Source organism: Agelaius tricolor, unplaced genomic scaffold (genome assembly GCF_023055355.1).
Source record: "Agelaius tricolor isolate 1412-34295 unplaced genomic scaffold, bAgeTri1.0.p SCAF_57, whole genome shotgun sequence".
Taxonomy (NCBI): Eukaryota; Metazoa; Chordata; class Aves; order Passeriformes; family Icteridae; genus Agelaius; species Agelaius tricolor.
Window position 1 is genome coordinate 440,948 of NW_027269317.1, and position 26,191 is coordinate 467,138.

General features: G+C 51.4%; 1 protein-coding gene and 3 pseudogenes across 1 annotated transcript; 2 read left to right on the forward strand and 2 right to left on the reverse strand.

The window, feature by feature from the left end:
- LOC139604941 (zinc finger protein 418-like) overlaps positions 1 to 26,191 on the reverse strand; it is a 284,346-nt pseudogene that overhangs the window by 182,591 nt on the left and 75,564 nt on the right.
- Positions 1 to 26,191, forward strand: part of LOC139604976 (class I histocompatibility antigen, F10 alpha chain-like) — a 100,382-nt pseudogene that overhangs the window by 64,736 nt on the left and 9,455 nt on the right.
- The window catches only part of LOC139604949 (zinc finger protein 79-like), an 86,844-nt pseudogene that overhangs the window by 38,893 nt on the left and 21,760 nt on the right, over positions 1 to 26,191 (forward strand).
- On the reverse strand, positions 1,401 to 25,408 carry LOC139604887 (uncharacterized). Its single transcript, XM_071456199.1, has 14 exons — positions 25,191 to 25,408; positions 24,743 to 24,853; positions 21,750 to 22,407; positions 21,495 to 21,558; positions 20,615 to 20,663; positions 19,469 to 19,578; positions 18,594 to 18,711; positions 18,101 to 18,200; positions 17,486 to 17,682; positions 16,441 to 16,578; positions 13,355 to 13,500; positions 13,157 to 13,316; positions 2,656 to 2,873; positions 1,401 to 1,536 (listed from the first exon to the last, which is right to left on the reverse strand). The coding sequence occupies exons 1-14, from the start codon at positions 25,251 to 25,253 to the stop codon at positions 1,401 to 1,403; spliced, it is 2,268 nt and encodes a 755-aa protein (XP_071312300.1). The 5' UTR covers positions 25,254 to 25,408.

Here is a 26,191-nt window from a genome sequence, read left to right on the forward strand (position 1 = left end):
CTCTCAGCTGTATCCAGGCACAATTGTGGATGCAGTCAGTTGCTGCCTCAATGATAAGAGAAGGTGAAGAAGGCACTTTTCCTACTGAAATTTGGAAAATAATTTGGGACAGTGCCACTGATTTTGAAAGAGAATTCCAATCCTGGTGGAACCTGGTGAATTTTACTTACAATCCCATTACAAACATAGCCATGGCTTTTGTGTTAACCATATGTAATGCCTCAGTGCATTTGATATTTCCTATGATTGCATTAGGGCTGAATCATGATGGAGCTGTTCTCTATCCTTATGAGCATTGGGAATGGGCCCGTCAAATTGGTGAGAAATGGCAAAATGTTAATTTAGAATCTTGTCTTGTCCGAGAACAACAAGGGTTCATCTGTGAAAGCAATGCAATCATAGCTCAAGACATTTGTTTAGACACAGAGCAAAATATCTGTCATTTTGAAATTCATCCTAATGAGACTTCTGAAACAGTCCTTATATATATAGGCAATAGATGTGCATGCTTCAGACCTGCTTGTGATTTTGTATTTGTAGAGAATGTTGTAGTAGATACTAAAAATTATTCAAATGTTTGTGCTTGTAACTTTACCAAGATTACAGGATGTGATTTCTTTTATGAAGCTCCAGTTACCTCTCACTACCTATTGCAATCCAACTACACACTGATTCACAAACTGATGCCTACTCCTATCGGGATGAACCTCACTTTGGTAAGACAACTGCTGCTCCATCGAGACTTAGTTGAAATCCTTGAGAAGATTGAGAAAAACGCACAGAAAGCCCTGGTGACTGTTCATCACAATGTCAGACAGATACCCCGTGTCATGGAAAGGGTGGAGAAAGATGCCGAGCACAGGGGGTGGGATACTCTTTTAGGTGGTCTCCTACTGCCACGGGTGTCCTGAGCAGTCTGTGTCATCCCATTGTTATCCTTTTGATACCAATTCTGCTTGGTTTTATTTTATCAGCAGTCCCATTCGTTATGAATTGGAGCATGAAACAGCTGACAAGATTGACATCTATAGTTAATGCAAACAACTTGGCTGATGTCCCATGCACTGTGAACATCCCCAAGACTTTGACACAAGGCAATTATGAATGAAGCATATGTGTTTTGGAATAATCCTAATTTCCATTTATGATTTTGTGGGAATTACTTTTGATTTTTAGTGAATTGGTTTAGAAAATCATTTTAAAGTTAGTGCTTATATTATGATTTGTTTATTGCTTTTGCTTTTGATATTTGTGATTTGTTTTGACCATTTGAGAATGGTTATAAAAATAATACTATTTTAATTAATTAACCATTTGAAAATAGTTATAAAATTGATACTGTTGTGATCAATATTAATTATGTTTGTTTATTGTCTCTCTTTTTTTTTTCCCTCTTCTTCCTATCCTTTCTTTTCCTCCTTTCTCTCTCTCTCTCTCTCTGTCATGCTGTCCCTATTTTTCCGGGTTCTACTACCAACGTACAGCGAGTCATGAAGACCTATCAGCGACACTCCAGAGCCCTGCTGATGACGATCCCTTCAAGACAATTGTGAGTCACGGGGTCGTGTGAGAGTCTGTCTGAAATATCCCTCATCTGCCTCATGGTCGTCATTGGGGACCACTGAAAATCTCGGGCTTTGTAGGAGAAAGTTACACAAGCCAAAGGCTTCGAGACCTGAGAGCACAATGTTAGGTTATTGTTTTCACAGGTGTTGTTTGCTGTATGCTACACTGAGCCCAATGAGAAGAAGAAGGAAGCACCGTGCCCTTTTTGCAACAACAGCCTTGGGAGCTGTCCCACCTCTCGGCCTGGCTGGATTCTCCTGAGTTCTGGGTGGTCCCCCACAGAAGACCCTCACCTGTTTTACAACCACCGTGAGAGACAGACTGAGATGTAAGGAGCCTCTCCATCAAAGACCGAGACATGAAACCCCCATGTGAAAAGGCCCCTCTGCTCCTTCCAAGGCCTGGGACTGAAACCCCCAGCCCGGGGCAGGTGTGTGGGGGAGGCAAGCTGACCAAAGCGAGATGTTTGCCTGCAGGTTGTGACCGCTGGACCAAGAAGACAATGGCTCTCGTTTACTGCTGAGAACATGGACTACCTGTTACATCTATTCTTTATTGTATCTGTTTTCCCCCCTCCCTCACAATTTCCAATAGAGTTATCATAATAAAAACCTCTGAGTTAGCCAGAGATTTCAAGATCTCCCCGACATAACAGGCGGATCCTCGACTGGACTGGACCAAAGGACTTCGTCTCTATGTTTGGTAGCTCTATCCCCCTCTTTCTCTCTCTCTCTCTTTTGTCTCTCTCTTCCTCTATCTTTTTCTCTCCCTTAATCCCTCTCTCACATTTTGCAGTGGTCATTCAATAAAGGTGCATTTGTTTCGATTATCATTGCAAACCCCCTTGTACCGTGTTGGTTCTTTTTGCACCCTGAGATCAAATCCACAAACCATCACGAAACCCGTCTGTTAGGACAGATCGTGACACCCCCCGAAGAACCCTCCCCAAATTCCCCCCCAAAGCCCCCCCAGCACCTCCAGACCCCGCTAAAACCCCCTCAAGTTCCCCCCAGACCCTCCCCAAATCCCTCCAAACGTCCTCAAGACCCCTCCCCAAATTCCCCTTACGACCCCTCCAGGACCCCTCACCTGTTCCTGCGCCTCCTCAGCAGCTCCCGGAGCCCCCCGTCCTCTCCCAGCGCCTCCCCTGCTCTCTCCAGCGCCTCCCGCAGGACCCGCCCGAGCCCGGGGCGGCTCCCGGGGGTCCCCGAGGGGGTCCCGGGGGGCGGAGGAGGTGGAAGGGGGGCGCCCGCTCCATGCCCGGCCCCGGGGTCAGGGGGCGCCGCTTCAGGCTCGGCTCTGATTGGCTGGAGCGGCGCGGGGAGGGCAGGAGTTGCAATGGAAAGACGCCCGGTGATTGGTTGTTTTCATAGAGGGCGTGGTGATTGACAGGAGAGGGGCGGGAGAGGCGGGCTTTGCTGAGGAGAGGTGCGCGATGATTGGTTAGTTCAGCTCGAGAGAGGCGGGCATTGCTGAGGGGAGACCTGCGGTGATTGGTTGGTTCGGCACATCAGAGGCGGGCGTATCTGACGGGAGGTGTGCGGTGATTGGTTGGATTGGCGCACGGGGAGGCCGCTGTTCCTGAGGGGAGGTGATTGGATGGTTTGGGGCGGGGCGTCCGCTATTGGCTGGGAAAAGTCCGGGATTTTTAAGAGAACATTCCCGGTTTTCTGGGGAAAACCTCTCAGATTATTAAGGAAAAATTCCCGTTTTTTGAAGGAGAAACATTCCCTGATTTTTTGACGCCACATGACCCCAAATAACCCAAATAACCCCGAAACACTCGAAATAAACCCCAAATAACCCTAAAAAACCCCAAACAATACCTAAAAGTCTGCCAAATAACCCTAAACAAATCCAAATAACCCCAAAAAACAAAAAAAAAACTCCCCTCAAATTAAAATAAAAACCCCAAAATGATTTCAAGTACACCTAAAAAAAAAACATATACACCAACATAAACCCCAAGAACCTCAAATAATTCCAAATAAGCCCAAATTAACCCAAATAACCCAAAATAATTCCAAAGAACCCCAAATAAATAGAAATAAACCAAGTAAAACCCAAGATAAACCCCAAATAGTCCATAAATACCATAAATAAACCCCAAACAAACCCTAAATAAACCCAAATAAACCCCAAGTAAGCCCAGTTCCTCCCGTCCCCACGCCATAACAGATCCCGACCAATCAGAACGCGCAGTACTGATGACAATCCAGTTGCTGGGCAGAAACTCAGAGCACTCGCCGCGCTCAGCGATTTTCAGCGAATCCGCGCCCGGCCCGACTCTGACTCATCACTTGCCAGGCACAGTCAAGGCCTCTCACTGCGTTCAATAATCAGAGACTGCGCGGGGTAATTTCCAGCCAATCAGAGCGTGTCTCGCTGATGACTCATCAGTTGCCAGGAGCGGAATTTGGGGACCGGGGGAAGGTGACCCTGAGGATGGGCTGGGGGCCCCAAATTAATCCAAAACGGGGTCGGGACCCCAAAACGGAGCAGGAGGGGCCTGGAGCCCCCAAAACCAAACACAGGGGAGGGGACTGGGGGAACGATTGGAAAGGGGAAGGAGAGAGGGGAAAAGAGGGGGGTGGGACCCCCAAATTGAGCTGAGAAGGGGATGGGACACCCTAAATTGAGCTGGAAGGGGGGTGGGACCGCCAAACAGGATGAAGCCAATTTTGCTCCTGGAATATGTAAAGTAGTTTATGGATATGCAAAAAGTCTATGAATATGCAACAGGCTGATGTCATGGGAGACAAGGACCATCCAGCAAAGGTTGTTATGGCCACTGAGACCTCCGAGTTATTTCCGGGGACACCCCTTAATTAATCTGGTTTTAATTCCATCAGTCTGTTGCATATTCATAGACCCTCATGCATATCGACAAACTCATCTACATATTTCAGGAACTATTTTACATGTCCCGTCTTTGGGAGTGTCTCCCCATTTCAGGAGCCTCTACTGAAATGGAAAATGTAAACCTCCTCCCTTAGAAGACGAAGAAGAAGAAGAAGAAAAGAAGAAGAAGAAGAAGAAGGAGAAGGAGAAGGAGAAGGAGAAGGAGAAGGAGAAGGAGAAGGAGAAGGAGAAGAAAAGCTGAAATTTTGGGAATCCAGTGGGAAAATGGCTGATCCTCTGGGAATCCATTTCTTACCCCCCAAAGACAGGGCAAAGGCAGGGCGGTGGGGTTTTTATAGGGTATCCCAAGGGTGGAGTTGGGGTTTGGGTCAGGGGAGGAGTTCTTAGCAACACAAGAAGGATGAGATCAAATTCCTGCCTCTTAGCAACAGCAGCATTCCACACAGAACGTGTCCCCAAATCCTAAATTTCCTCTAAAACAACTGAGAAATTATGGAACTGCAGATATATTCGATCAATTTCCTTCATCTAACCCAGTTTGGAGAGTTTTTCAAGGATGAAGGTGAAGCAGAGGAAAATTAAGGCCAAACCAAAGGGCTAAGCAGCCAGGTGTGTTCCCAACATGGATCACAGGGAATGTGCGTGACCAGGGCTGTGCCCAAAGTGCCTCCTCCAGTGGGGGATGGAGCTGGAGCAGCACACAAAGCTCTGCCCACACGCGGGGCACTCGCAGGGCTTCCCTTACCGGTGCCTCCGTTGGTGTTGGGTCAAGTTAGAGCTGCTGGAGAAGCTCTTCCCACACTGGGGACACTCGTAGGGCCTCTCCCCTGTGTGGGTGCGCCGGTGTGTGATGAGGGTGGAGTTGTGCTTGAATCCCTTCCCACAGTCAGGGCACTGGAAGGGCCTCTCCTCTGTGTGAATCCGATAGTGCAGGAGGAGATGGGAGCTGGTCTGAATCTCTTCCCACACTCCCCACACTCGTAGGGCCGTTCCCCAGTGTGGATCCTCTGGTGCACAATCAGGTCGCAGTTCCACCTGAAGCTCTTCCCAATCTCCACGCACGTGTGAGGCTTCTCCCCATCATGGAGCTGCTCATGGAGCACCAGCTCCGAGCTCTGGCTCCATCTCTGGCCGCCTTCCTGGCCCAGGCTGGCTCTTTCCCCCTCACATCCCCGCCATCTGCGTTTGCAGCCCCTCCTCGTGCGGCAGCTCCGGGCCTTTTCCTCCCCGTTGGCTTCCTGCACCGTGGAGCCGCTCAAAACGGCCTCTGCCACCAGGTTCTGCCGCGGGCATTTGTCCTCCCTGCTCTCCATGCTCAGCTCCTGCTCTGGGGGAGGAAGGACAAGGACAGCATGGGATTTGCCTCCGTGCCACAGGCAAGGGCAAGGAGATCCCCCCAGGGCTGAGCTGCAGCCGGGGGCCCTGCTGGGCTGGGAGATGGAGCAGCACAGGGGGGAAAGGGGCACTCATCGCCAGCTCGGGGCTGTGCACAAATCACAAACAGGACGGGACTGCTAGGAACGTGTCTTGAGCTGTTTTATTTCCCAGCATCTGTCTCATTACTTGGTTATGACAATGGGAAGATGCCAGTAGCTCACATCACAGGTAGCAGACAAAGAACTTCATGTTAAAACTTACTTTAAAAGGTTTTTGACCAATCACGCAAAGCAAAGCCATACTGACAGTAGTTCTATCCAAGCACTATAAGCACATTGACGGTTAAAACAATGCTCCCTTATTTCAAATACAATACCTGCTTGTAAGCCTTAAAACACAATGCACAGAGCTCCATTATTAAGCTTGGAACTTCCTAATATCTTTCTAGATACACTTTTCTGCAGGTTCGGGAGTTATTCTAGATAAGTGTTAATGCACAGACCATTGTTCTATTTCTCCCTACTTTCTACTTATATAACTTTTCTGCTGACCAATCTTACGGTTACTGCAAAGCTCTAATCAGTTCTACTGTCTCTGAGGCTTGTCTTTTGAAGCTTTTCCAAAACCCTGTGATTTTAAGCATTCAACAGACACTGATTTCCCCCTCACCTGCCTCAGTGACCCAGGGAATCTTCCTCTTCCTCGCAGCCTCCCAAGTGTTGGCAAGGGGAAATCCTGGTTTGGGGAAAACAAGGGATGAGCACGTTGAGTTTGATGGTTCCTCTGCCCGAGTCCATCTCTACAAGTCAGCGGCCATCTGGGCTCCAGAAAAACCTCCCAAACACCAAGATTCAGCCCTGAAAAAGCCACCCAGGAGTTCCCTGTCCCTGGTCCCTCCCCTCTGGTGTTCGGGGGTTCCACCCTGTCCCAGCTACTGGGGGTCACGCTTGGATTGGGGATCCCCCTTCTCCTCGGTGCCCGCCCTGCCCAGGCTGCTGGCAGTCCCAGCAATCCCAAAAGCTCCCCCCACTTTGCTCTCCCCATTTCGGGATGCCGGGGCTGTTTGGGCTCCCAGGCTCCCTTCTCCCCTCATTCTCTGCTCTGGGCTGCAGCGGCTCCAAGGAGTCCCCCCTGCCCCTCTCCAGGCTCTTGAGGCTCCCACCAATGGCGGCGCTCCCCCCTCTCTGGGCTCCCCACTTTGGCCTCCTGGGCCACACAGGGCTCTGCTCCTCCAGGCTGCCTCTGCCGGCAGCCGCCACCGCCACCCCCCGATGTCCCCCCAAGGGGCCTTTTCCGCTCAGCCTTGGACTTCTTCATTCTCCAAACATCCCCCCAAAAACCCAATCCAGGGACCCTCTGGATATCTGGGCCGAGCTCCCCCTCCCCGCTCACCAGCGCGATGGGGGAGGCGATGATCCCACAGGTGGGGGCTGCGAATTCAGGCAGGAATCGAAGGCGTGGTTCCCTCAGTTCAGCCTTGATCCGCTTTTGTTCCTCCTCTTCCATCCCTCCTCCGCCTGCTCCTCCCCCCTAGCCCCACCTCCTTTTCCCCCTTCATCCCTGCCCTTCCCTCCTTCCTCCTCCCCCAGCAGCAGCCACACCCTCGGTGCCCGTTCCCGCAGCCCTCGCAGCCCGCGGCAGGAGCGGGGATGGAGCCGGGACAGGTCGGGATGGGCAGCGCAGGGCTCTCGGCTGCTCCCAGCCGCTGCGGGCGGGGGGAACCCGGCCCGGGCCAAAGGAGAGGCAAACTGGGCAAACTGGGGGCTGCACATCCAAACTGGGCCTTGCTGGGGACCCTGCCTGGCCACTGCCAGCCCTTGGGGCTCCTCTCGGCACATCCGCCAGGGGGGAACGCACACAGGGCTGGGGGATCCCAGCAGTGGCAGCACTGCCAGGGACTGGGCTGCACTGGGACCGTACTGGGAGTGACTGGGGCTGTACTGGGCTTGTACTGACATCATACTGGGATCATACTGGGAGTGACTGGGACTGTACTGGGCTTGTACTGACATCATACTGGGATCATACTGCCATGCCAGGGCACACTGTGATTGCACTAATGGAGAGTGGGATCATACTGGGATCATACTGGGATTGTACTGGGAGTGAGTAGGAGCCTGCAGGGGGCAACTGAGACCATGTTAGGGGCAAATGGGATATACTGGGAGTGACTGGGAGTCACTGTGAGCAACTGGGAACATACTAGGACCAACTGAAAGGAACTGGGTGCATACTGGGGGTGATTGGAAACTGCTGGGCTTACACGGGGATGAACTGGGATCATGGCTGGAGGTGACTGGGATCATACTGGCAGTGAGTGCCACTACACTGAGGCTGACTGGGAGTGCTTGGGAGCAAATGGGATCATACTGGAAGGAACTGGAAAGATGCTAGAGATAACTGGGGTACACTGGGATATACTGGGAGCGACTGGAAGGAAAGTGAGGGTGAAAGAGAGCAACTGGAACCATGTAGCGCAAAACTGGTTTATTCTGGCAGAGACTGGGAGCACACTGGGCTCATCTCTGGATCATACCGGGAGTGACTGGACTAATACTGGGAGTGACTGAGTGTCACAGTGAGCACACCCTGCACAGCATCCCCCATACTGGGCCTGACTGGGAGCCACTGGGAGCAAATGGCATCATACTGGGACTCACTGAGTTGATTGAGGAAGCAACTGGAACCATGCTGGCGGCAGCTGGGACAATACTGGGAGAGACTGGAAGTAAGTGGGATTATAATTGTGAAAAGTGCATATTTTGTGATTGGGTTTTCGCAAATATGAAAATGAATATTATACATCTTGTGTTAGAAACTAATGCTGTATTAATTCTCTTAAGAAGTGGGTTAAATACAGTTTTTAGTTATTACAAAATATTAAAATAGAAACTATGCTTGGTAAGAGACTTTCTTTAAAGAAAGGACTTGCAGCGAGATAGCAGCCCCAGGACACCTAAATCATTCAGAGAAAAAGAATTTATTGCCCTCTTATCAGAAGAAATGAACTTCTTCCCGCCTCAAAGGCGCTGTTAGGATTCAGAGGAAGAAGGTGGCACTGACCAGAATCCCATGTTTGAATGGAATTTATGCATCATGTATGAAGTGTACGAATATGCAACAGGCTATTGTTTTTAAGGGTTAATCCTTTGTTAACAGGTGTCCTTTTTAGGGCTTGTGCTGCCCAGAAAAAGGTACCCGGACTCCATAACACTTTGTATTTGTTGTCTCATATTGTCCTAATTCAAATTGTCCAAATTTTTATTAGTCTAATAGTATTACTATTATGATAATTATTTTATTACTATTAAACTTTTAAAATTTTAAAAACAAGTGATTGGCGTTTTTCACAATTTGGTAGCAGAGGATGGTTACCAACACCTCGCTGCCGGTGCTTCAGGAGAGTCAGAGTGGGGAAGGTGCCCCCTGCCCTCTTCGGCAGCCTCGCTCTGTTTGCCCTGGGGTGACCGACAGACGCAGGTTATGGTGGACAAAAGGAGACAATAAAACAAAGACAAGGGAAAAAGGCTCCCTACAACCACGGCAATTGGCCCCCTAAGAGTAGTAATGTACACGAAGAACATGGGAAGGAAAAGGGATTGGTAAGTATTTCTCAGGGGGGATGAATGTGAGTGAATGAGAGGCGGGCTGGTTGTGCCAGACCTGCCAAGTGAGTGCTGGAGTCTCCCATGCTGCGTTTCTGACTTTCCACGGTAAGTGGCTGTCGCAGACATCTTTCATAAAAAATCCTTTCTTAGGATTTTTCCTTGTGAGAAGCTGCAGTTTCAGCAACCAAAGTAAACAATGGTTATCTGCTGCTGTGGAATGCAACAGGTGGACCCGTGATTGGTCTCCTGTGGGTGTTTGGATTTCTTGACCACTCATGGCAGAGCTGGCTCTTGCTCTCTGTCTGAGACACAGATCTTTGTTATTCATTCTTTTCTATTCTTAGCTTAGCTAGCTTCTCAAGAAACCTTTTCCTTTCTATTGCTTTTTAGTATAGTCTAATGTAACATATATCATAAAATAATAAATCAAGCCTTCTGATCATGGAGTCAACATTCTCGTCTCTTCTTCATCCTGAAAACCCTTGTGACTACAGTCACAAGTGGCCAGTAAAGAGACAAAGTGAATGTTAAAAGGAGTGAGAGAATCCCCCGGGGTAACTGGGACTGGGTCTCAGAGAGGGGCTGGACCCCTCGGAGGAAGGGAGCAGAGGAGTTTCCTAGCCCAATCCACTAGGAAATGGGACAAAAGGGGCTCCTAAAAACCTGCTGGGTTGAGGGATTAATATTCCAAGAGCATTCAGGGTAAAGCAAAATTCTGCCGGATTGAGAATATGCTCAAGAGCATTTGGGATTGGACAACACAGGTGGATTGAGAAATAAAAAAAGTGTTGGGGAAGATGAAACAGGAAAGCCTTATAAATATGATTGTCTGGCAAAAGATTTTGACAATATAGAAACTATAAGCAAGATTGAAATCAAAGCAAGCTTTGAGATACCTCAGTTAGTGAACAACTGGAAAACGATGGTATGGCTGGCTGAAGGTAATCCCCTTTTGATGGAACAATTCCCACTGCTTGCAGACAGATCCAAGGGTCAGAGCAGATCCTGCCAGCTTGGCAGAAGGGGTCCAAAGAGGAGTTTTTAGCATTTAAAATGTAACACAGTGTGGTAATGTAATGATTCTTATAGGCTGTATGTAAATGCTATAGGACGTGCATCTTGTACTAGATTGGCTAGTGAGAAATAGAATATTCAACACAGAAGATTTATTGAATTGTAATGGGAACCTCACTCTCTTACACTTTTACCCTCTTACTCTCTCACCCTCTCATCCTCTCTACCCCTCTCTTCTCTCGGGCCTGCTCCAGCTGTGCCTGGCAGCTCCAAGCAGGGCCCTGCACCCGGGCCCTTTGCAATAAACCGCAAGTTCCAGGGCCTGGCTGCAGAGATCTCTCGTCTCCGTCCGTCCCGACCGTCCTACCCCCCGACGCTCCTACACCCAAGAGCACCTGGGGTTGGCCAACACAGCTGGGTTGACGAAAATCCAATAGCACCAGGACTGGCCAGAAATACCTAAAATTGTAATAGGCGATGTGAATGTAAAAGGTACCTTATTGTTGTTGTGTGTGTGAGAGAGAGCCACACACAAAATCAGCCTCAGCTTCCCGGGCAGGTGGGAAGGGGGGGCTGTGGAAAGAGGTGTGTGTGACCCACAAATAAGCCATTGTCCCTTGGGTGGGTGGGGGCTGTGACAGAGCATGTGTGTGACTGCAAACGGGCCATTGTCCCCCCGGGCCTGTGAGGGGGCCGTAGCTGAAGAGTGTGAGTGACACAAATCAGCCTCACAGGTGAACGGGCACCGGAGGCAGCAGAGTCAGGGCCCTCCCAGGAGGCCGGGAGATACTGAGACCCAGAGGCCAACGCCAAGGGGAGGGGGCCACAGGGAGCCGCGATTCTCTGTCAACAGGGATCCACTTTGTGTCCTGAGCGTGTGAAAAAATGTGTGGAAGTGAATGAGAAATAGAAGCGAGTGAATGTAGACAAATGAAAGTATATGTAATGTAGATTGTGTATTTTAAGCTTCACTATATCTCCTTGGAGGGAGGTGGATTGCACTGAAAGTAGTGTGAGAAAAAGGTTTTTTATTTTTGTGTAGTTGAAAGAAAAGTGGTATTTAGGTTGTTAGTGAAAGTGAAAAACAGAGGCAGAAGATGAATAGATGAGATCTTGAAAAATGAGACAGAAAACCAGTAAGTTGGATTACAGGGAAAAAAAAAGAAAAAAAAAGAGGGAATACAAGCATACTAGCAGAGATACCCCAAAATAGGCCTTTGGCAGTTATGTTAGCTAACAGAGATACAACTCCTTGCAAAAGGAGAAAGTACAGGGTATGTAGTAGTTGATGGGAACAACATGCAAACCATGGAAAAAGGGAAATTAACCTTAAACTAGTAAGCTCAAACTCATGAATTATATACTTTAAAAAGAGCACTAGAATATTTAACACAAAATAAAGGAACCATATCTACTGATTGAAGGTATGCCTTTAGCGTAGTACATACCTTTAAAAATTTGGAAAGGAAAAAGATTACTTAATTCAAGAGGAAAAGGTTTAGTACATGAGGAACTTATTTCAGAGGTTTTAGAGGCATTAAAATTACCTAAAAGAGATAGCTATAGTACATATTAAGGAACCCCAAAAGGGAAAGACCCCAGAAATAAGAGGAAATAATTTGGCAGATGACGAAGCCAAGGATACAGCAGAAAGTGGAGCTGAGTGAGTTATGTTAATATTAACTCCAAACGAGGAAAAACTGGAAATTCCAAAGTTTAGGGAAGCCGAGAAAAAAGAATGAAACAAGACAGGAAGTGAACAAGATAAATCAGGGAAATGGAAACTTCTTGATGGAAGACAATTACTTAATAAAATGTGCTTACTAGGAAAATATTAGAAGACATGCATCAGAAAACCCACTGGGGTACTCAAGCTTTGTGTGATCATTTTTTAAGGAACTATGGGTGCACTGGGATTTTTGGAGTAGCAAAGCAAGAAACTGAAAGATGCTTAATTTGCCAAAGGATAAATAAAAAGGTGATGAGAAAAACAACATTAGGAGGTCGTGAGTTAGCTCGTCGACCATTTCAAAGCATCCAAGCAGAAGTTTAGATTTGTTAGGCTCTGGATTTATTTGTAAAAAAACCCATTTAATCTAGAAGAAAGAGAATATGCCATAGGTTAGACAGGAGATTTTAGGAGAATAAAAATCTTTAAAGCATGAGAAACCCCCGAGACAAAACAGGAAGAGAACAAGGGGAAATGAAAGGGAGGGGAACAAGAGGAAAAGTCAGAAAGAGAGTGGGATCCTCTGCAGCTCTTGCCCCCTCCGTTCGCGGCCGAGGCGCCTGTCCCGGGTCCCGGCTCGCTGCCCGCCTCAGCTCCGCCTGCCCCGGTTTCCATCCCAGGTGCGGGCTCACTGCCCAGGGCAGCTCCACCTGCCCCGGCGCTGGCGGTGAATTTGTGTGCCCTGCTCCCACTGCCCGGCCCGCGGCCGCTCTGCCGGCCATGCTGGGGAAGATGGGGGTTGCTCTGTCCTGCCGCGTGGGCCGAGGTCACCGCGCCGACCGCACCGAGGCCGGGTCCCAGCCATCCCATCCCCGGCTGCCCTGCCCGTGCCAGCTGCGCTGGGCACCGCCGCTGCTGCTGCCGGGGTCTCCCACCTGCCTTTTCTCTGCCGGGAGCTGCCGGATCAGCCGCCATAAGCCATGTGGGGGCTGCCCACGCTCCGGCTCGGTCTCCACGGGAAGATCCCCCTCTGCCGATTCCGGCAGCAGACCCTGCCCACACTCCCACCGAGCCTCGGCGGGATATCCTCCGTGCTCCAGCGTGGCTGCTCTGGGGGCTGCAGGGGGATCTCTGCATCCCCATGGATCTGCAGGGGGATCTCTGCATCCCCATGGATCTCTGCATCTGGCACCGCCGTTTTTGGAGGCACCAGGAATAGGCTGAGCTCTGCCTGAAGCTCTTCTCACAATCCCCACACCCTTCCCGGCACAGGGAGGCTTTTACCTCCTCACAGCTCCCCAGGCTGGGTTGGCAGCCCCTCCTCATGTGGGATCTCTGGGGCTTTTCCTCCCCATTGGATTCCTGCGCCGTGGAGCTGTTCCAAATGGCCTCTTCCACGAGGTTCTGTGGCAGGGATTTGTTCTCCCTGGTCTCTGTCTGCAGCTCAGTGCGTGAGGGAGGAAGGACAAAGAGAGGAAGAGACAGGGAGAAGGGAAAAGGAAAAGGCAGGAGGAGAGGAAGGAACAAGAAGGAACAAGGGAGGAAGGAGATGGGAAAGGAACATAGATGGATGTAGGACAGAATGAGGAGAAGAAGGAGGGTGGACAAGGAGAAGATGGGATTTGCCTCCATGCCAGAGGGAAGGGGAAGGAGATCCCCCCAGTCCATCCCTGGCAGGATGGCGTTGGCAGTGAGGCTGTCCTGCAGCGATGCTGGGCTGGGAGATGGAGCAGCAGGGAGGGGAAAGGGGCAGTGATTCCTCCTGCCCTGCCTGGCTGTCCCAGTCTGGAGCGTCCTGGCGCTGCCGAGGCCCTTGGAGCGTCCGGCACTCAGGAGCCCGGAGCTCACGGCTGCTTTATAAAGCTGACAAAGTCGGCAGGATGAGTCTGTGTATGCTCTGCAGCAAACTGGGTTTATTGGTACAGGAGCAGGGGACAGAGCTGAACAGGGTCCAGGCACAAAGACAGGGTGCAAGCTGAGGGCACAGGGGGTTTTTATATGGGGTAGTGAGGGTGGAGCTGAGGGTCAGGGTCCAATGGATATGGGGGAAATGGGGCAAAGGAGGGGTTAAGGGTCGGGACAGCTAATAGGGAAACAGGGGCAGAGGAATGCAGTAAACTGGGGCCAATGGAGGGACAGAGAGCTAGGGACTAATCAAAGATGGGTAATAGGGGTGAACTAGGGTAATTAGGCCAACAGGCCAATGGGGTAACATAACTTTCCAAAAATCAGCATGTGCCGGCAAAGATCTATAGGAGAAGCAAGCTTGTCACCATAACCTTGAAATCTATTCTTCTTATTGGGGACCAGTCCTACACGGGTGGGAGATTGAGACTCCCATGGGCCTCCACACCAGTGCATCTTCCTTTTCCTCGCAGCCTCCTTCTCCTCCATCCAGACAAAATTTAGGATTGACAAATCCTGGCTTTGGGGGAAGAGCAAGGGGTGAGCACCTTGGGTTTTGTGAGAAATGAGCCTCACTCTTTAGAATTTTTGGAAGTTTAATAAGGACTAATAAGGGACAAATCAGTAACAGCGCTGGGTGTTGGCAATGGCCAGAGGCACACTGGTTAACCACAGCAACTCTTCTTGTCTAGTTTCTCCATTGTATTGTTCAAATACATATTCATAATGATTATACATATTCAAACATTTCCTGGAACTCATTTACATGTTCCAGGAATTCTTTAGGTTGGTTTGACCCCCAACTCGCCTTTTTAGAGCACGTGCAGGAATCGTGGATTGCTGTTTTGAGGGTTGTGTGTCACTGCCTCACAAGGGCCCCTGGTCTGTGGTTTCAGCAGGTGACAGTTATTGACAGTGGAAGGGTCAGTGGCAGGGGTCCTCATCACATCCCTTCCTTAGATGTTATCTGACCATGCAGACGCTTTTAGCTACTTCCACAAGTACTTTAAATGAACATTAGCTCTTTCACAAATATCTCTGAGTTGTTATTGTCAGTTAGTTACAAAAATAAAAGCATTAGTTCTTATTTCACAACTACGGCTACTTCTGTAAAAGTTAACATTCTAATGCACAACACATGGCATCCACTTGAATATTTTGCAAAAGCCAAAACTATAATGTATGTTTTTCACACTGTCCTCAAACTGAAATATCATCCATAAATGATGTTCTGAGGATATGAGCTACACAGGGGCCAGGGCATTGGCCACAAAAAACTGACAAATTATACTATAGCAAAAGCAGTTAAAAGTTATTACAAACTGTACTCTATCAAAATTGTTGTGATTAAGAATATTTTGCAGAAGTCAATACATAATAGCAAAAGCCAGCACTACCTAGTTATTTATAACAAACCCAGGGCAGGTTTTTCCCTTGCATGGAGCACCTGGGCCTTCCCCGGGCCCCTTCTGCCCTCCTGCAGAGCCGGTGGCATTTTCCAGCACACACAGTTTGTAGCCAAGAGCCGGGTGCAGCCGAGAAGGCTCCAAGCGCCTCCTTCCAGGCGGACTCTGCAGGTGCCGAGGCTGCTCTGGGCTCTGCCAGGGCTCTGCTGGGGCTCAGCTCTGGGCCAGGCTGGGCCCGCTCTCCCCTCACATTGCTCTGGGCAGCTGAGTCATGGCAGGAGAGGGAAGGGACACGTCGAGGGAGTTGAGGTTTAAGAGCGTTTTTATTCATAAAACTTTCATGACAAACAGGCTGCTCTAACTACCATAACTAACTAGCAGTGCTAACTATCCTAACTAACTACCAGTGCTAACTACCATGACTAACTAGCAATGCTAACTACCATAACTAACTAGTTGTCCTAACTACTGTAACAAGAAGCTGTCCTCAAGTGCTTCATCTGCTCTGCTGCTCCCTCAGGTTCTTTGCTGCAGTGATCAAAGGGGTCAGGCTGGAGAGAGGCTTGGCTGATGATAAAAATGGGTGCTGTCCAAAGGATAAAAAATAAAGAAATGAACTGTTACTTTCCAGAGTCAAGTTCCTCACAGGCTCTGTTCCAGGAGAGGGACAGGGAAATGGTTTGAAAATCGAGGGAAGCAGGCTCAGATTAGATCTAAGGAAGAATTTTTTAACCAGGAGAGTGGGGAAACACTGACAGGAGGTGCCCAGAGATGTGGGAGGTGCCTCCTGCCTGGAAACATCCAAGCTCAGGTGAGGCAGGGCTCTGAGACCCCTGAGCTGCTTGAAGATGTCCCTGCTCGCTGTGGGGCACCAGGTCCAGATGAGCTCGAAAGGAGCCTGCCAGGCCACAGCGGGCGAGGATTCTGCTCGCTCTGCGCGTGGAACGCAGCGAGACTGGAGACTATCGGAGGGGGCCCCACAAGAAAACCCCTCCCTGGCGCTGCTGCTTCCCCTGCAGCCCTTGGCTCTCACCTGCAGCAGCTCCTGGGCAGCCCAGCGCCGCTCCTCGTCCGGCTCCAGGCTGCACTCGAGGCAGTCCCGCAGCAGAGCCGACAGGCGCCGGGGCTCCTGCAGCTGCGGGGTCCCGTTCTGCCGGATCAGAGCGCGAGCCTGCAGGGAAAGCAAACTCAGCGCTCTGCCAGCTCCCTTCACACCCACACGGGCTCACATCCACCCCGGGGCCTCAGCCCCAGCTCCAGGGGCACTTTCCTCCCTGCGAGAGATGCTGCTCAGAGCTCATTTTGCTATGCCAAGCAGAAAACCCAAACCCTGGGGCTGCCACAGCCACTGCAACATCCAAATGATCTCGCCTTGAGAGCCAGTTTCATTGGCTGGCTTTGTTAGTAGGAACCTCCATCAGAAATAGCCCATTTTGCTTCTCCAAATATGGACACCAGCTTTACAGGCCATTTTCCAGATTCAGTGTGGTCTGCTTGTGTTATTTCAGAGGATTCTTCCATCAAGTGCATCTCTGCAGTGCCACTGACACTCAAGTAAATGCATTCCTGATGCCCCATCCCAGAAACTGCCAGGCAAGAAACAGGAGGTTTGTGATGCTGAAAGCTCAGGCTTGGTGACACAGAAAAAGTAGCTTGGACTAGGAAAGAAATATGTTAGACTATGGGGATGTTAAACCATCATCTTCATGTTTTCAACAAGTTTCCCAGTGAGAAGAATCAGGGGAGATCATCTTGCAAAACCTCTTTTAGAAACTCCTGCAGAAATCTTGTTGGGTTTGGGGCTGGGATTTGGGGATGGTGTGGGGTTTTCTTGCAAGATAACATTAGAGCTGATGCACTTGCTTCATATTTCCAGGTCATCCTCTCAGCTAGAAGAGCTGCAACAACAAAAAGCCCAAAGCAAATTGTTGCTGGAGATTGCAGAATATTCGTCTGTGTGGAGGCACAAGTCCTCTGGGAATTCCCTTCCCATGTGCAGAAACCTCCAGCTGCTGCTCCCAGTGCAGGGTCCCCCTGTGCTCGCAGCCTCTGCAGGCACTGGAGAATTTGCCTCTTACCATGGCCGCCGTTTCCCTGAAGTAAGGAGGTTCTCCTTCCACCATCTCGATGGTCACAATGCCGAAGGACCAGATGTCCACCTTGGGGCCATAAGGAGATCTGGTCACAACTTCTGGGGCCATCCAGTGAGCAGTGCCCACCATGGAGCTGCGCTGGTCCTGCTCAGAGCTGAGCTGAGCGCAGAGGCCAAAATCAGCTGAGGACAGAAAGAAACCCTGTCAAAGGCAGCTGCAATGAGGAAACCAAGCTCAAAGATTCCCCAGGCTCAGTCTGAGAGTGTAGTAGTGAAGTCAGCTGGAAAAGCCCTCAGGGCTGTAGCCAAGGAAAGATGGAACTGGGCCCTTCAAGAAACCCTCAGCTTTCCTGCAGTGGCTTTTACTGATTCCCTTGGAGCTTTAGAATCCCACTGCTGCCCCTCTGGAAGGGCCATGGCCAGAGCAAAGGCACTGCTGGCCCCCTGCTCCTCTCCTGAGCTCTCTGCAGGGGCAGCCGCTCTCAGCTGGCAGCAGGGGCCGGGCAGTGCCCCCAGCAGCCCTTGTGGGGCTCTGGCCCTCCCAGGGAAGCAGCCCCAGCCCCGCAGCCCGGGAGCGCCGTGCCTGGCCAGGAACACCCACCCAGCCTGACAGAGCCGTCCATGCCCAGGAGGATGTTGGAGCTCTTCAGATCCCTGTGGATCACCCGGTTGGAATGGAGGAAATCCAGGCCCTGCAGACACTGAGAGAGAACAAGAAACACGAGGGCAAAAACCAATGGCAGGAATATATCACACCAGAAAGGACAGCTCAGAATTCTGCCAGCAGCAGCTTTGCTGTGACATGCCAGGAGTGCAGTGCACACAAGCTACAAGCAAACGGCTCAAGGCAAAGCTGAGAACAGCATATCAAATCAAAGCCAGAAAAAGTGTACCACAACAGCAGGAGAGAGAACAAGAACAGAGTAGAAGTGCAGTGATGCTGGCAGGCTGTTCACTGCAGAGGCTCTTTCTTCTCCAGCTCATAAAAACAACTCAGAAACAAAGCCCTGAGCATGGAGCCACTCCTGTTCTCACACCCTGTTTGGAAGGACCATCGTGTCCCAGCCATGGGAGTGACAAGCAGGATCCCTCACCTCCCGACTGACAGCTGCCATCTCTCCTTCAGCCATGCGCGTCTGTCTGACAACGTCCCGCAAAGTTCCTCCATCCATGTATTCCATCACCAGCCAGAGATCTCCATCAACAAGGAAGCTGGAAGAGGAAAACAATGGCATGGAGATGAAAGTGCAGAGCTCAATTCCCCCATGGAAAAGCCTGGAGGGGAGTTTTGTTTCTGGGTCACTTGTCAGTGAGGACAGAATCAGATGGAGAGACATTCCTGCCAGGCTGCACAGTCCTTGGAATCTGCACAGTCTAAAGGGGAAGGAGACACCTGTGAGAAAGGAGAGGCCTTGGATGGCAAGCAGGTGAAAAATGCAGTTTAGCAACAGCCCAGATCAATATGGAATCACAACCCTTGGCCCCAGCTGGTTCAGCTTCTGAACTCATCAGTTCCACCATTCCCTCCAGAACAAGGCAACACAACTGCAAGGGTTATCCAGGGGAGGAGGCCGTGCAGCACTTGGGACAAAAGCAGTCAGAAAACCTTTCAGAAAGTCCCTTCAGAAATAGGCAAGGCCAGTGAAAAATGGGCAAATGAGGCATTTCTGGAAACAAGAACTTGGTCTTACTGGCATCTTTAGCAATAGAAAAGGGCTGGGAAGAAGAAGCCAAGGGAAATAATTTCTGCTGTGGTTTATCAGCACTTGCTGGGAGACACAGCAAACGGGGTCAACTTGAAGGAAAAACCAAAGCAAAGCAACAAAAGCACGTGGAGGGAGTGAACTGCCAGGCTGTTATTTTGGGAAGATGTGGCTGGGTCAGGCAATTTCAAAACAGGCTACAGACTCCTGATGCCAGGAAAGGTTAACGCAGGGCCCAGGCTCGGGATCAGAGCTGAATCACTCACCTGTCCAAAGAGTTGACAATGTTGGGGTTCTTCTTGTCCTTCAGGAGCAGGATCTCATTCACAGCTCGTTCCCTGTTCTGCCCTCTGAGACTCATTTTCTTGATGGCCACCTGAAGGGACATTGCAGCCTTGAACTGGAGGAGTCTGTGGCAGGAGGCCACAGCAAACACGGAGCGAGTCCTTGTGGAGCGACGGAGCCGGGCTGTGCCAAACTGCCTTGGGATGGGACACCAGAGCTCAGCAAGGGCCATTCCCACAGCCCATTGCTCTGCCAGCTGGGGGCTGCTTACAGGACACATGGCCAGAGACATTTGGCCTTGCAAGCTCTGCAGAAATGGTCCCTCAGCTGTCAGCCTCAAAGCTCTAACAACATTCTCTGCACCTACTTCTCAAATGGCCTCAACACTCCTACTATTATTATTCAAATACATTTTGCAAGCAGGAGGTAATTCTGGTTCTCTGAAAACAAAGCAGAACAGCCAGGAACCCCTTAGCAATTCTATGGGATTTGGTCATGATTTCAGATCCAGCTGCTCTGTTTGGGATTGCACAACAAAGCAGACACGCACACCCATTGCTCAGGTGATCCCTGTCACAGGCTGTCACTGACACCAGACCCAAACACATCTTCAGGCTTTAGGAGAAACCTTTGCTCTGGACATCCATCTTCTCATTTCTCTCCCTCACTCTCTGTGAACAGCTGAAGTAGGACTAAAACCCCAAATTGAGCCCAAGCAGGATCTCTCCCTAATTAGGCCTTGAGGTATCCTTTGAAGATAAAAGGCAGGATGGAAATAATATTGTTATAGTTTAGCTAAGAATAGCTAAATAATGTTCCTGTCTAAGGTTGGGATGAAGATAAATTGGGCCTCAGTCTCCAGCAGCTGATGCATTCACACTTTTAGATATGAAGGCCAAGCCAGTGTGTCCTGCTCTGACAGACACCGCTGCCCTCCTTGCATTCCTTTGGCGCTTCAGAAGGACCAAGTCTGTCCCAGCTGTGCTCTGCAGGCTGACACTGCTCTGCCTTCAGAGGAGCAGCCCAGGCAGGAAAGCTCTGCTGGCCCCCAAAGCTGCAGCCACAGCTCCCAGCAGAGGGGAAAGCCCTGGAGAGCTGCCAGACGTGCTGGGCGTGTTGGCACTGACCTCTCCTCCAGTGGCCCTGTCGAGTCCTTTATAAACGGTTCCAAAAGCCCTGGAGACAAAACAGCAGAGAAGAAAGAAGCAGCGCTTTAGGCCCTGGCAGGGAAAGCCAGCCCAGACAGGAGATCTCTGCTGCCTGCAGCGTTCACAAACACCTGGGTGCATCGACCCTTCCAACAACAGCACAGCAGCCACCAGCCCTCTGCCATGCAAGGTGTGCAGGAGAAAACTGAGACCCAACATGAAGGAATTGGGCTGGAGCAAATCCCAAATGTCCATGCTGAATTGCTTTAGTTCAAAACCTGAGGTGAGAAATGGGTGTCTAAAGAAATGGAAAAGAATGCATTTCATCCTTTTCCATTTCCTGCCTAAGACCTGCAGGTTCCATAAGGGCCCTGCCATCAGGCAGGTGATGCTTTTTCCCCCAGAGTGCATCAGCTCTGTGTCTGTTACTGAATGGATGGGGTCTGCTACCTGTGCTAGAATAGAGCACTTATTAGTTCATCTCTGGTTTCTGTTTCTAAACCATTAGGTTGATAATCCTGACCAGTGGATCTTTTTTGAAGGAAAATATTTGAAAGAAATCTTCTTGAGAACTGTTTTCTGACAGTCACCAGATGGTGAGTTGCTCTTTTAGGCAATCCAGTTCCAGGGACAGAAGATCTTCCAGGTCCTGCTCCTTGCTGCAGGCAGGGCACTGCCAGCCTCAGGGGCCTTTGACGGCGCCTTCTGACCACAGTTATCAATTCTGATCAGGACTGAGAGACAGCAGGATGGTAGCCCAGTGTCTGAAGGTGCTTGGAGCTCTCCTGACTTCTCACTCGATCCTGCACCAGCACAACACCCGGCCCTGCTTGTGCAGCAGCAGCTGCCATGCACTTACCCTTGGCCAATCTGCTCCACTTCCAGGTACTTCTTGGCAGGCTCCTCCTCGCTCACGGTGTTCCCTGAAAGAAACCACGTGGAAGACGCTCCCTCCCAGAGTGAGACCCTGCCTTGCAGCAGAGCCAGAAGCAGCCCCACTCCCTGGGGCCGTGAGCCCCTTGGTGTCAGCGGGGGAAGGACAATAAATGGCTCGGTGACATTCAGCTGCAGAGCAACACTGGGTGCAGCTGATGCCCAGACACACACACAGCACCTGCTCGGGCACCCAGGAACAGAGCAGACGTACTCAGCTGCATCAGGCACCACTCCCCTCTCCCCTCTGGCTGCCCGGCTGTGCTGCTGTCAGAATGTTCAGCCCAGGATCCCACAGCGGAGGGAGGTTCATTGTCCTCTTCCCAAGCAGAGGGAGCTTCTCCATCCTCTTCCCAAAATGCTGCAGCTTCTCCATCCTCATCCCAAAAAACTGCAGGTTCGCCATCCTCTTTCCAAGCCAGGGGATGTTCGCTGTCCACTTCCCATGCTGGGAGATGTTCATTCTCCTCTTGCCATGCCACAGGATGTCCTCCATCCTCATCCCACACTGCGAGATGTCCATTGTTCTCCTCCCACTCCGTGGGAGCTTGGCCACTCTGGTCCCACACCAGGGGACATCCACTGTCCTCGTCCCAGGCCGGGAGATGTCCCCTGTCCTTGTCCCACCCCACGGGAGCCTCGCCGTTGCATTCCCACCCCGCGGGATGTTCGCCCTCGTCTCCCAGAGCAGCGGGAAGTTCACTGTCATCTCCCGGCACTGAGGGAAGTTCACCATCGTCCCCCAGAGCAGCGGGAAGCTCACTGCTGTCTTCCTCCTTGTTGACCTCCTCTTCGTAAGCAGAGGGAGCCCCAGGAGGTGCTGGTGCTGCTTCTGTGCCCTGTGGACAGACGGCAGCGTGAGGGACAGGAAGTTCTATCTCAGTTATCACCTTATTTATCCTCAGCTGCACATCCAGCTGCACTACGCAGAAATGGGGTTTGGAGCTGTTCCAACTAACAATGGGCTACAGTCAACATTGCCACTTATTGTTGGGAATTCCATATTCCACCATGGCTAAAGCCAGCAAGCAATCCTCTGCCTGCAAAACCAGACCTGCAGCTCTTCAAAAGCTCTTCAGCAGAAAAGGAGAAAACTGCCAGGGATCCCTTTGCTGCTGCTGCTGCTGCAAAGACACTGACAGGAACTTTCCTTCAGCCTCCCAGGCTGGCCCTCGACTGCCACATGCTGAGCTCACAACTTGCTGCACAATTCCAAACACCAAAGGTTCCTTTCCCACTCACCGAAGGAGGAGCTTCTCGGAATCCAGACATGAGGTGCCCTGCAGTGGGAGAGGGAACATGAACCAGATGCTGTTAGGAGAAAAACTGCCATTACTGGGAAATGCCATGGAGCAAGGCAATCCCAAGAGAGCATTTTGCTTTCACTGCATCCCTCCAGGAGCCACAGTCCCTTCCCACAGCAAGCAAGAGAACAAGCACAAAACACTGGGCTGGGTCAGTTCTTGGCTGGAGCAGCAAACGGAGGCAGTTCCAGGCTCTGCTGGCACAGACTCCCTGCTTGAGGGAACAGAACCCCCCAGGGCTCATTGCAGATGCTGTGCACGCCCCGCTGGCTGCAGACACCCCCTTTTTCAGCTGCAGCTGCTGGCAGGAGCTCTCCCAAAGCAATGGTGTCTTCATGGCCATTTGGTTCCAAAGTCAACTCAGCTCCAGAGGAAGAACAGAAAGCACACAGCAAGCCCAAAGGCACAGATGCTGCAGCGAGGGAAAACCTCAACTTACGTGCCAAGTGGGTTAAAAAATACCCCGAATAAGCCACAGAGTACAGAGTGCAAACTGCAGCAGCCACGTGCTGGATCATTTTGGCTGCGCTGCACACGCCTGCAGCCTGTAGCCCTGCAAGCACAGAAGGACAGGGCTGGGCTGGCTGCTGAGAATGCCTCGGGCAGGAAGATCCTCCGGCAGCGAGCCCAGAGCCACTCTGGGCACTGAGGCCTCCGTGTCCCACAGCAACGGGTACACCACGGGGACGTGGCGCTGTTCCTGTGACATCCCAGCAGCAGCTCACGCAGAAACCGCCTGGAAGGTTCTCCTGTGTCACAAAGGAGCACAAAGAACCCTCCCAGGGCACAGCCCATGGCCCAAAGGATGCAAGAGGAACTCGGAAAATGCAGCAAACAAGGACACCCCATAGCCCAGCCTGAACACCGAGGAGAACAAGGACAGGACCAAAGCAAAGGAAACATGACCTTTAGTCACTGATAGTTCTGACTAAAAGCAGCAAGCCTTGCTCCATCTGGGATCTTTGTTCTAGTTCTAAAAACAAGCAAGGTCCTCCACTCTAAATACACAGAAGGCAGGAACCGGGGAGGAGGTGGGATTAGGAAGGAGGAGGAGGAGGAGGGAGAGAGGAAAAGGAGGAGCAGGAAGAGGAGGAGCAGGAGCAGGAACAGGAGGAAGAGGAGGTTCCAGTGCCCCCTGTGGCCGCAGCCACGGGACCATCGCCCCCACCTCGTCCTGCAGGTGAGCGGGGAGGGGGAGGTCGTCCCAAATCTGTCGGGGGGTCCCTGAGAGGGTTTTTTATTGGGGTGTGTTTGGAGCTCGCAGATTGTGGAATTGACCCCAAATATCATCTGGTGTCTCTGGCAGGTTTTGTTTTCTCTGTGTGTGTAGGTTTGGATCTTGCAGGAGCCCAAAGCTGAGCCCCTTGGGGGGATCTTTGGGGGTGCACGTGGCCATTGCCCAGTATGGGCAGGGGAGGACATTGGTCCTGGGGACCCCCGGGAGAGCAGAGGAGGGGAACCCCTGGGACCCCCAGAGTGGGGAGAGCAGAGAGGGGCAATCCCAGAGCTGGGGGACCCCGGCAGACTGGAAAGGGGGGGGAGCCTGGAGAGGAGGGACCCCTGGGATCCCTGGGATCTCAAAGCAGAGCATCAGGGGAGAAGGGCCCCCATGGACCCCCAAAAGGCCCTGGATCATCCCTGAGCAGGACGCCAGAGAATGGAGAAGCCCTGGAACCATTGGACCCCCATCATCCCAAGGAAAGGAAACCTCTGGAACCCCAAAAGTGGAGAGATCAGCAATAGGGAACTGCTGGGAGAGCTTTTTGGGGCTGAATCTTGACATTGTGGGGATTTTCATGGACAGAAGACTCCTGCTGACTTCTAGAGATGGACCTGGCCAGGAGGAGCCTCTACTCCAAGGCGCTCCCACCTTGGTTTCCCCAAACCAGGGTCTGTCATTCCCAAGCTGTGGCCAGATGGAGGAAGAGGAAAAGGCCCAGACATTCCGCACGAGGAGGGGCTGCAAACCCAGCCCAGGGAGCTGCAGGGAGGAAAGAGCCCCCCTGAGCCAGGAAGGCAGCCTGAGATCCGGGGCAGAGCTCAGAGCTGGTGGAGAAGCCTCATGGCAGGGAGAAGCCCCACAAATGCTTGGAATGTGGGAAGGGTTTCAGCTACAGCTCCACCCTGATGGAACACCTGAACATCCACCCTGGGGAGAGGCCCTGGGAGTGTGGGGAATGTGGGAAGAGCTTCAGTGGGACCTCCGGCCTCACCAAGCACCACAAGATCCACACTGGGGAATGGCCCTAGGAGTGCTTGGAATGTCAGAAGAGCTTCAAATGGGATTCAGAGATCGTCACTCACCAGCACTTGCACACCAGGGAGAGGCCCTGTGAGTGTCCCGAGTGTGGGAAGAGCTTCGTGCGCTGCTCCAGCTCCATCCCCCATGGGAGGATCTGTGCTGGATGATCCCCAGTGACCCCCGTTGGGCAGAGCCCTGGTGACCCCTGTTCTGGGTGATCCCCGTTGGGTAGGGGGAAGGTGCTGGAGAGATTTCTTTCCCTTCTCCTTGTGCTGCTGTGATTTGGTTGGTAATAAATTCCCTCCCTGTGTCCAGGCTGGGTCTGTTGTGCCCGTGCCAGATTTGCTGAGGGATCTCTCCCGGTCCTTGTACTGACCCACGTCATTGTCGAAGTGCATGAACATTTGCTGGTTGTAGATGAACCTTACCTGTCCCCTGTTCCTGTACCAATAAACCCAGTTTGCTGCAGAGCATACACAGACGCATCCTGCTGACTTTGTCAGCTTTATAAAGCAGCCGTGAGCTCCGGGCTCCTGAGTGCCGGATGCTCCAAGGGCCTCGGCAGCGCCAGGATGCTCCAGACTGGGACAGCCAGGCAGGGCAGGAGGAATCACTGCCCCTTTCCCCTCCCTGCTGCTCCATCTCCCAGCCCAGCATCGCTGCAGGACAGCCTCACTGCCAACGCCATCCTGCCAGGGATGGACTGGGGGGGATCTCCTTCCCCTTCCCTCTGGCATGGAGGCAAATCCCATCTTCTCCTTGTCCACCCTCCTTCTTCTCCTCATTCTGTCCTACATCCATCTATGTTCCTTTCCCATCTCCTTCCTCTCCTCCTGCCTTTTCCTTTTCCCTTCTCCCTGTCTCTTCCTCTCCTTGTCCTTCCTCCCTCACGCACTGAGCTGCGGACAGAGACCAGGGAGAACAAATCCCTGCCACAGAACCTCGTTGAAGAGGCCATTTGGAACGGCTCCACAGGGCAGGAATCCAATGGGGAGGAAAAGCCCCAGAGATCCCACATGAGGAGGGGCTGCCAACCCAGCCTGGGGAGCTGTGAGGAGGTAAAAGCTTCCCTGTGCC

Bases quoted from the DNA above. Each gene is read 5' to 3' on its own strand.
- LOC139604887 (XM_071456199.1), bottom strand. From the start codon at position 25,253: ATGGAGCTGGAGCAGCGCACGAAGCTCTTCCCACACTCGGGACACTCA. The intron at 24,854-25,190 runs GTGTGCAAGTGC...TCCTCCCTGCAG, and splicing joins ACTCACAGGGCCTCTCCCTG to CTCCCTGGGCTGGGTTTGCA. The intron at 2,874-13,156 runs GTGGGCAGGGTC...GCGCCGCTCCAG, and splicing joins CGCCGAGGCTCGGTGGGAGT to CCAATCAGAGCCGAGCCTGA.